The 11,907-nt window shown below is 30.7% G+C and overlaps 1 protein-coding gene across 3 annotated transcripts in view; it reads right to left on the bottom strand.

Annotated features, from left to right (window-relative positions):
- The window catches only part of LOC106465557 (serine/threonine-protein kinase D1-like), a 97,625-nt gene extending 87,042 nt beyond the window's left edge, over positions 1–10,583 (bottom strand). Inside the window, exons 1-2 of one of the 3 annotated variants that reach the window (XM_022393478.1) lie at positions 10,489–10,583; positions 8,375–8,444 (exon numbers count right to left, since the gene is read on the bottom strand). In XM_022393478.1, the coding sequence (XP_022249186.1) occupies positions 8,375–8,401 (27 nt within the window). In that variant the 5' untranslated portion in view covers positions 8,402–8,444; positions 10,489–10,583. The other 2 variants (XM_022393479.1, XM_022393480.1) reach the window with 2 other exon arrangements.
- Positions 10,584–11,907: the final 1,324 nt, after the last annotated feature.

The raw sequence follows: 11,907 nt of genomic DNA on the forward strand, positions 1-11,907 counted from the left end.
CCCATTCAATCCGTCTCCAAGCATTATTAGTCTCAAAGTGGGTTCCTCGTCATCGAATTTGAATATTAATTGCTAGTTTTCGGCTAGTTAGCTTTCGCCATCTAGCGAGCGAGCTCCAAACTTCCACGTGGAGTATTTTATGGTTGTAATATAGCAAGTTGTTTTAGATACACACACCAAAAACACGATTAAAAATACACGATGACAGATTTATTACAAGATAACATGTTAATAAATATTACTCACGGTAATGTGTGTATGTAACACGTTTTATTGTATTGCTACATAAAGGCTACATGTGGTCAGCCACCCCTTGTTTTGAACTGATAGAGCGCTTCCCAAACGTTTTTCTTATGTGACCCCATTTTAAGACAAATATATACGCGACACCAGACAGCATCCGAAACAATAGAGCAATCAACACATTCACATTTTAAATCTAGAACAAAATTATTGTTGCCTGAAAAAAAAAGTTTAAGTTTGAGGTGAATCTTCAAACATTTCAATATATCTTGCAAAAATTGGCGGTTCGTAACTTAAAAGACGTCAGGGCAATTTCATAAGTGAAATTTGAAGTTCGTTTTTAAATAATTTTCGCGTAAAGTTACACAAGGGCTATCTGTGCAGGACCACCACTAATTCTTAACGGAGACTAGAGGGAAGGCAGTTAGTAAACAGCATCCACCGTCAACTCTCGGACTACTGCTGTCTGATTAAATGGTGAAATATGAACGTTATTCTGATAGCACTACCAAGACCTCAAAATATAGAGCGCGTTTCTGTGGCAACAAGGACGCACACAAGTATTTACCTAATATAATGAGTTTATTGTTCTTACCCTACATGCTGTATAGATCCACAAACTGTAAGCACGAGAACTTTACATATATATAGTTATTTAACCAGGGCTGATAAGACAATTTAAATAAATGAATGCTGTTTACACAAGAAACTACGCATGCCCCAACTGATATGTTCGTCTTTAAGTAGATAACAGAGAAGTTAACAAACTACTTTTTCATACAGAAAACATAAGACATTAGTCATTTATATGAATTATGTACAAAACTGCCAAATCCCAAAACGATGTCGAGAAGTTGTTGCGAAATTTGCTTGTGAAGTTTTGAATTTATTAAAAAGAAAAAATACATTTCACAATATACTCGTATATTCATATTACTCTACTGAAAAATCCCAAATTTCTGACCGTTATAAGTTTTTTTATCGGTAATGCTGGAAGCAGTTCTGAAGCACTGCCAAGAATATAACTGTCTGCTTGTTCATTTTTCGGGCAGAGCTGCACGAGAGCTATCTGCACTAGTCGTCCTTCATTTTGAACCGATAGATGAGTGAGAAATACACACACCGTCAAATTTTGGGCTACCCTAATCGAATAGTGGAACGTGACAGTCACTGGTATAATGTACTTATGGCTTCCAAAGTGCGGAGTGCGATTTTACGGCAACAGGATTCACAGTAGCAAATTTTAATTTTGCAACTTTCGGCCGAATACAAAGCTGTTAATAGTTCCTCATGAATTGCTTGTTGGATTAAATACTTTATGAATCTTTTTATTTTGCTATTGAAAATTATGAAATATACTATCCTATGTAAAATGTTTCTGTAAAAAGGGATGAAAGTAAACCATATTTCTTTATTGTACATAAAATTCGTCAATAAAGAACAAATGTTTATCAGATGTTTTTCACCATAAAGCAAAATTGTGAATTTACGCAGCATACAAGCTTCACATATAGTTGACTAGGGTTATCTGCAAATATATATATATATTTTCTCCCACTCTTATAACTTTGGGTAAACCGGGCTGGCGTCTATTAACCAATGATAGTATATCATTCAAATCACGAAATACAAAACACAAACGCACAATATTCTATGCTGGAAATACATGTAATTTTCTAATATAACGAACTAGTAAAAAAAAAAATTTTCTGCAAAACCTATAGCATAAGCAAACACAATGAGTGCATGTTTTTGACATGAATTTCAGCACGAATAAGCAAACAAAAAAGTAAATATGAAAGGTCACACAACAATTATTCCCTCTCTCAGTGCTAGCTTAGATACATGCTGTGTACACACGCTGATAAAATTATGTTTACAGTAAGAGCTTACTTCTGTCATTAACATAAAGTCGCTTTATGTTTGAATTTATCACCACCCGGCGGCCAACACCTTTACCTACAACAAGAATATCGATCAATCAACTCGATGCGTACAGCGTACACACAAGCATACATGTGCCAAGTTTAAGATGTATATATAATAACACAGATTACGGTGACGTTGAGCGTGACCCACTGGAAAGATAAATTCCGTCTTTCGAGTTAATAATCGATAAAAAATTATACAATACATTTTCTTCCCTCGTATCTTTTTTAAAATTCTTCCACGAACTTGTTGTTTGTTCTTTAACAAAGAAGTCTTACAAAAGGAAAATATAAATTCACAATACAAAAGATAACCATTCCAATTAACTTGAATATTATATGTGTCTGTGATTACCATTATCCCCAAACGTTTTGTATCAGTCTGCTACATTATATCAGGACGATCGAATTCGTAAGTAAACGTTCAAGAATGGAGAGAGAGAAAGAAGAGTTTGTCTAAGCAGATATTTCTTTTAACGTTTGTTATTATGGCAAGTTGATACATTTGATTATGACAAAATATATAGCCAGAAACGTACATATAATCCAGCTAGGGATTTCCAAAACAATAACATGTCCATAAGGAAGTCGAGTTAAATCTCAGACCGTTGATAAAGAACATATACATATATATTTAAAGTGCACTTGGCACCTTTAAAATCGTATTTTTTATATTTGTAAATCTGTTGATAAATTCATACACAAGTACTTTAAATCAGTATTTTTCTAACTTTTCGCCAAACCCTGGTAAATAATTTAGTATAATTTTTGAAAATTTTCTTTAAACATTTATTAACTAAATTCATGCTTTAACAACATATGATTTTGTGACTTTTTGGCCTGTATTTGGGTCATGAACTCAAAGTTTAAAGTAGTAGTTTCTCCAGGAACAGAGTATATTTATTTAATATAATCAAGGTATAGAAATATATTTGTTTTTCAAACAGGTCAATACATAAAAAAATAAATGCTTTTTAATTTTATCTTTATGAACAGACTATTTCTACCAAATTAGAATGTAATGATATTTGTACTAACATTACATGTACCACCATTTTTACTAATTTTTCTTTCCCAATCATTCATCTTCCTTTTAATTATTGATGAACTTTACAAATTTTCTTACACAAAATCTGATTTTCAACAAGTGGTTCATACAGATTCCCTAAAATGGATTACAGTCCAGGAGCTTCAAAGTTATAAATCTTCTTTCTCCAAGCTATTCTCATACTGATAACTTTTGAATAAAATTGTTAACTGATTCATGGGTTTTCAAATGTAGGTCACATATTGTTTTGCTGAGGCCCCCTGATGGAAGCTAGAAGACTTCATGGCATAGGAGGTCTTGCCATTGTAAGATACAGGTCTATGTTTTTCTTAGTTATTTGATACACTAATTCTAGCATACACAAATTTTCATTAATTTTAAGTTTGTAGTCTTTGAAATAAAGGTCATTAGACTCTGGATTTCATCAAAATACACACAAAGTCTCAAGAAACATCGAAAACAGATTATAAAGTATGTAATACCTTTGCTTTAGTATTTAGTATTGAATATCTTAAAACAGATGAAAAATAGACGCTTATAGTTTTTTTTCAACAAAAAAGAGGGGAGCATAAAAAATGTTAAATACTAAAATTACTTCAACATAACCTTCAAAGTAGGTGTTCACTGTCAAAAATATTTTGTAGCTTGATTTTTATTGGTTAGAGGGCTTACTGGCAAGTTCAGAAAGTAACTGCAAAGAAGAAAGTTTGACTTAAAATAATTTCAACCCAAGGATATGTTATTGGAAAAGTGGAGTCAATTTCCTAATTTTTTCAAGTTTTACATGTGGAATCAAATTGTATCGCTTCATACATAATATACTGATCATCAACGGACTTCATTTTTTGTTCGCATATTGCTTTAAAAAGCTTACATGAACAAAATTGTGTAAGCTTGTAATAATTCGCAGATATTAACAAAATAAATTGTGCTTTTGTAAGTGTGATCCTATAATTAGCACAGCATTACTAATTCTCTGTGAAGAGCTAACTTCATTCCACTCAGGTTAATCTAAATTTTCTGACAACACCACTTCCTATAATTTAGTTCTCAGAATTAAACCTACTCCCATCAATTCAGTTATCAGAATTCATTCTACTTCCACCAGAAAAATCAAAAGCTGTGATATGTTCACTAAAAACCATAGTTATGAGATGCTGATACCAGTTGAGGATCTTTGTTTTAATTATAACTATTATCATGAATAGAACTATTTTTCAATAGTTAGATTTACAAAAAAGCACACAAATAACAGATAACAATGACACTATTTTAATTTATTAATATGCATTATCTACTAAATAACATTTTTTGTTACTAAACATAATGCTCATATTTATGTTGTATAATAGAGTTTGAAACAGACACATAAAAATGTCACTAGATATCCATTCACTTGTGAGAAAAGTAAAAATTTAAAACCATTCATTACAGGGATTGAAATATTACATTTCCACATTCCAAGGAATTTAATCTTTTTTAGTTGGCTTTCCTGATTGAGAATGTATGGTCTATCTGTATTCTTTTAGCTATAACAAATGAAAGTGAACATATTGCATAGATTAAATGAAAAGACAATTCATGAGGAAATACAACTTTACATGAGGGAATGTAATCTTCCCAATAGCTTTCTCTCGAGTGAATGTAATTTTATTTCTGTCCCTGCTTTACTTTCCAGAAAATCAGTGACATCACTTTTAAACCCTATAACTCATGACAACTCATTCCATAAGTCAATCACTTATTAGAAAGATAAAATTGTCTCGAATGGAGCCTAGCCTCTCTCTTCCAAATTTTATACTATGTCCTCTTGCCCTTTTACCTTCAGACATCAGAATAAAGCACAAATAAATCAGAAGCATTTATTCTATTGATACCCAGATAACCTTGTAAGCTATAATAAAGTCATCTCTTACCAGTCTTTTCTTAAGATGAAATAAAAGATTTTAATCTATCCCTATAAAAGAAAAAAAACCTCCATTCCAGGAATCATTGTAGTAGCCTTCCTTTGAACATTTCCTATAAATCAATATTCTTAACTAAGAAAACCAAAATTGTAAAGAGTATTCAAAGTAAGGCCTAACTAGTGACTTGTAAGGAAGGAATTACTTGTTGTGATTTGTAATCAGTATGTCTTTAAATACAACCTAAAATTCTATTAGCATCAATGACAGGATTGACTTATCCACCATTATTTCAAGATCATTTTTTCAGATATGCTATTGAGCAGCTTCACATCTATATTAAACATGCAATTCAAATTATAATAATTCAATGCATTATAAGGAAAGCTTCCCAACTGATCCAAGTCATTTTGTAATACCTCAACATCTTCGATATAGATATAAAAACTCAAGTGTTTAATATCATCAGCAAACTCTATTAATTATGCCCATTAGTGTAAGTAAAAAAAAAATGCAAGGTCCGAGTACTAACCTTTGAGGTACTCTATTAGTGACAGGAATCCGGTCTGATTGGACCCCATTAACAACTGTTTACTTTCTCCCATTCAACTATCCTACAATCAAATTAATTAGTCCTTCCACAAGCCCTACTAATGAGATGTTTTTGATTCACCTTTTGTGTAGCACCTTATCAAAACCATTTTAAAAATCTAAGTACACCAAGTCCACACATTTTCCTTCATACAGATAACAAGTAAAATACAAATATCCAAATTCACATACTTGTATGCATTCTTACTTCTTAAAACTGCTTTTCGGAATACTCAGTTGTCAAACTATACCATAAAATATTAAAATGTCTTTAATCTGTAATCTGAATGTAATTGATTAATGATCCAGTTTACTAATCAATCATCAAATTCCAATAACCATATAGCCATTTTAATCAGCAGTACTTTGTAGCACACTATATATTAATGCTTAAAAAAAAACAACCAAAAGCATATCCCTGGAATGATACAATGTCAATGATGCCTCACCAGTTAAAATAAATTTAAAATCACACGGATTACATGAAGCAGCATGTTGAATCAAATAACATAAAGTTAATAACTTGTATAATACCAAAGCTGGTAGGTCATAATTCCTTTTACAATAGAAGTAAAGCAGGTGATTCTCCATGGTAAGCAGAAAGATTCTGATGAAATATTACTACATATTCTAAATGGAAACCCAAAATAAATAAGATAAAATTAAAATTTTTCAGAATAGTTTCAAGTCCTAATATAATTTTTCATGCAATTTGGTAATACATAAATAATTCCATACAAGTTTACACACCACCATCTGTGTGACAAGACAAATCTTATAAAACTGTAAATGACAGATGCTTCTAATCTGTATTTTACTTGAAATGAAAGGTTAAACAATGAGATCTAGATTTAATGTGTGTATATTTTTTGAAACAGAGAAAACAGCAAAAAAATAAAATATTTCTGGTACTTTAATGGGGCAAACAGCAAAAAAATAGAGTTACATTTAAAAAAAGCAAACGGCAAATGAATGAGATAATCTCCAGTTTAGGTGTTAAAACTTCATGATGTCAAGGTGCCTTCACAGGTGTTGAAAATTTTCAAGTTTAACTTTTATGACTTAAATATTTATCTTAGTTTATTAAAATACATGCTGAATGAAAGTAATATCTTGTATAATAACCGATTCATATTAAACTGCACTACTAATGCTTCAAGCCAACAATGTGGTCAATAGCTACAGAGCTTTGCAAGGCAGAGGCAATATACTTAGGCTAAATATAAAAAGGTATCGTTTATGACATTTAATATTTATAAAACAGAAAAGGGGATGCATAATAATTAAAATGATTACAATACAAATTTCAGAGAAACAGGATGCATAATATTGGAAATTATTAATTATTTTTCAAATTTGCTAAGTCAATAACATATAAGATTTTAATTGTGACATTAGTTACTGCTGTTACTAAACCTTAAGTTAAATTACATTCATTCATCTCCTATAAAGGTTTTATACCCCCCAACCCTCTTCCATACATTTGAATAATAAACAAAATTATAATTTCAATAGAATGTTGAGAATGAATTCTAGTACACACATGGCAAACGAAAAAAGAGACTACACAGCCAGATTTAAAAACAGTGATATGCAGCCTCAAAGTCTCTGATACACACAGATCACGTGTGCTTCAAATTCAAGTTCGAAAAACATACCCCTGCAATAAAAAAACTGTCTGATGTCATCTATAAGTTTCATATTACATATCTCTTAAAACAATAGGAATAACTACAGGGAAAGTTCCCTAAAAATCTAAAGAACAATGTACACATTTATATGAAGTCTATTTTACAGTCTTTAACATGTTAAGCAAATGTACTGCATAAAAAGATTTTCAATAAAAAATATACATGTATTTGTTTGAAATGATTTACTGAAAATAATAACTGACCAGACACATTAATATCCATCTCTAATAAGATAATGTAAATTTACAGCACTCTTAACCAAGCATTTCATTTAAGACTGTATTTAAGTTATTACTAATAGTTTGCTAATTAGAATATCAAAACTGATAATATAATTTCTTTCTCCCAAGTTTTTCATAACTTTCATGTATTTACTTTTATACTGTTGTTATCAATAGTTATAAAATTTACTTTTTCTTAGCATAAATCATCTAATAAATATATATATATATATATATATATATATATGTCACATAAAAACTTCATTTACCCAATAACTATATATTGGAACATGTTTTTGTATTTTACTAAAATTCACAGCAAATAAATTCATTAATTTATATTACTTAATTTTCTGTTTCAACAGTCCATGGTTCATATATTACTCACAATCAAGATTTTTTAACTTAAGAAATGAAAAAAACCCTTTTTGGAAAAATAAACTCAATCATCGGTTTAAAAATGAAAGTCATAATATTTCATATCTTATTATGATATTTATCAGGAACTTCTGTTTAAAAATCTTTAATTAATATTAGCAAAACAATCAAAGCAATTTAATGAACACATCTTTAAATAAAAATAATTATCTTTTCTTTTAACAAAACTCTAAGGTCGTTTTCTAAGTTCTATTAATTTATTTAAAAATTTCAGACAGCTGTGTAAAAAAAAAGTTTTTCTCTGAGCCTATACATACACATGTGTAACTTGCAGAAACTGATATCATACACTTATTTCATAACAGCTTACCTCAGGTACACATGGTAACACACTCATAAGAAAAAGTACTTCATGTCTCTAGTTGTCATGAAAACCCAATCTATAAACAAAAGAATAAAACAATTTTGTTTAACTTACTAACCAGATTTCAGCAACAGACAAATAATAGTTCAATTATACTCAAACAAATTAAATACATATTACATAATGTATCATTGTAATTGCAACAAGTTATAGCCACTACAGCTACATCTCTCTCACTGTCACCATACTGTGACAATGAGATTGAATAAAAATCTGAAACATTTAACTAATACATTACATTTTTATTATCTAGGAATAATATAAGAAATAAAATTTAAAATACTTGATTGATAACATTTTAAATACGAAACCTTTTAGTAGTTTCTGTACCTGTAAGTTCTTAAACTTTCTCTAAAGGAAGGTGACAAATAAAATTTAACATAGGTAGTTTAATAATGGTTGGAGCTGGCTTGAATGGGTAATGAAGGAAAAACTTTAATACAAGTTTAACATAACAGCAAATTTACAATGTTTCGACAAGGTTTTGTCATCATCAGGTACATTTGCTGTTATATTAAACTTGTATTAAAGTTTTTCTTCATTACCTATTCAAGCCATCTCCAACCATTATTAGTCTCAAAGTGGGTTCCTTGTCATTGAAATAGGTAGTTAATCTTCCTATTAATAAACACAGTTATGTTTCGGTCTATTTCAACTCAGAAAGCAACTTGTGAAAATTTCATTAATCCTTTTTACTTTTATAATACAACTTTGGAAGAAAACAAATAGGTTATTCGCCTATCCTTTATACTTAAGCCTTTCTTACTTAAGCAAACAAAGCTTGATGCTTAAAAAACAGTGCACTAAACTTCTATACAAGTACTGCACCCAAATGCAACTAAATCAACTTACAGTCACCTATAAACCTTCACACTGAACTAAGGATTTTTTTTACTCTAAAAACCACATCCCAACTTTACTTCATTCATGGATTATTTACTTTTATGTGTGGAAACTGTAAGGCCACTTATATCAGTAAAACTAAATATCACTTATGTGTATATATCCATGAACACATCTACCTCAGCTATTCACACACACACTCAAAACTACTAATAAAATATTTTTCTTTATATAACTTCTAAGCTGTTACTACATGCTGCACAGACATACAATTTTGTATAGATACAGGAATCTCATAATTAAACAAGATATTCTGAATTTACTGTTACACTTCTGAGGAACTATATTTGTCCTAGTTTACTTCATATTTATTTTCAATTGTGTATATCTTTCATAAATAGTGTAATCTTTCCAATGTAAACTTTCTTTACTACACTGGATTATCATTTCTGTGGTACCATTACCATTCTTTCTCATTACAATTTAGAGTACTCAGAACTTTACAAGATAAAATTTCACTTCATTGAACCATTTAAATGTCTTTTATAAATATAAATGAAATGTTACCCAAAACATTAAAACTGTTAATGTCACTCTATTGTTCAGATATTGTTACAAGTATACATTTTCAAATTCCAAATGGAAGGAATGTGCCTACAATTTTTGAAGATTGGCTTTCCCACACAAGTACTCAGATGTAAATGATGCTAGAAATCATGAAACTCTGATTCTGAACTTGGTGAGAGCATATTCCTGAATTCCTATTATTAAAATTACAAAATAAAAATTTTATGCAATCAGTATACGATTTATAAAAAACAACAACAACAAAATTGTTCAAATTGTTGTCTTACGGTTTACTAGGCTTAACAATAACAAGAGTAACCGATACTGATACTCAGTGATAGGGTAACGTGACTCAACTGTGGTGTTGTAGGCGTAATAATAATATTAATAATAGCATTCTTTATTACGCGTACGATACAAATGCTATTGCCAAGGCTAGTCTCTAGTTATAACGTCATACATAGGTTATTAAGTATGACTAAGTCACTAGAAGTAGAATTATACTTTATTAGTTTATAGCCATAATACTTTTACGAAATATGACTACGTAATATCGTCGATGAATCGATTTAAAATCAATTATACACACCTATAAACATTTACTACGTATATTAGAATACCTTAATTTTAACAAAATACGTTAAACATACCTCCAACATAACTAACTTGTACATTATACTTATAATGAACAAACTATTAACGTTACTGTTAACACCCACATTAATAATATCGCACGCTGAATAGCGTAATGTTTGATAAATACCCGCTAGAGAGCGACACCTACATATATATGCTTTAGAAAATATTCGTTGGGTATATTTACTATAGATAATTATCGCAGTTTTTTATACCACTAGTGTTACTCATAATGCCAATGGATTAACTACATAATTAAAAATATTTAAAGCTTATCATTAAAAAATGGACAATAAATATTTTTTCTTTTTGCCGATTATAGGGAAAAGGAAATAAACCTCTGATATCTATGAGTACACATTCCTCTTTGCTGGTTGCTGCCATCTATTGATGGATATCTAAGTTTTTTTTCGTATAGTTGATGGTATGTGATGAAAAACACCATCCATCACATCTGTCAAGGCAATGCAAAAATGGTTTTATTTGCAGAGATGATTTTATTCATAAATTATCGTAACATTAAAACAACACGTATATAATGGCACTAGACAAGGTTTTGGGTCCGAGCTTGCTAAACCAAACTATTTCAGTCAAGATCGCAACTATCTATCCTACCCAAACTTCAACAAAGAACTATTGGTTCTACTTTCCAGAGAAGAGCCTTGGATACTGATGGTCTCCAAGATCAAGCAAAGCAATCAATCGATTACTTCACTAAGTGGGCTGAGGCATACTCGTTGGTTGAGATTTAGCCACGGTCATGGGTATCCACAGAAATATTTTAAGGGGGGAGCAAGACATGTATGTAGGGAATCAGCTTTTGCAGTGTAATCAACAGATGAAAAGAATATGTATTACGTGGGCTTAAAAGCGAACACAAATTTACAGTTTTAGTCAAAATTACTAAAAATATTTAGTTTAACTACAGTTAAGTTTACAGCATATACATGCAGTTTTTTGTGAAATGTGAACGGGCAAATGCCCCTTCCTGCGGACACCCATGGTCACAGTCAATTGTTGATGTGTTAAAAGAGTAATGGATAGCATGTCTTGGCACCCCTAAAGAGATTAATACATACCATGGAACTAATTTAAACAGACAATTATTCTGTGAGATGTGCACAGTTTTAGGAGTGCTGAAGACGTGTAATTTACCTTATCACCCTCTAGTCAGATGATTTGGAAAAATAGGTGATACAGCCAGCCAAACATATGATTCTAAAATTTGTTCATCCCAGTCAAACCGATTGGGAACACTTGCTATGCATTATGATGTCATATTGTGCTTGTTTGTTTGTTTGTTTTTGGAATTTCGCGCAAAGCTACACGAGGGCTATCTGCGCTAGCCGTCCCTAATTAGCAGTGTAAGACTAGAGGAAGGCAGCTAATCATCACCACCACCGCCAACTCTTGGCTACTCTTTACCACGATAG

This window comes from Limulus polyphemus, unplaced genomic scaffold (assembly GCF_000517525.1).
Source record: "Limulus polyphemus unplaced genomic scaffold, Limulus_polyphemus-2.1.2 Scaffold1981, whole genome shotgun sequence".
Lineage (NCBI taxonomy): Eukaryota > Metazoa > Arthropoda > Merostomata > Xiphosura > Limulidae > Limulus > Limulus polyphemus.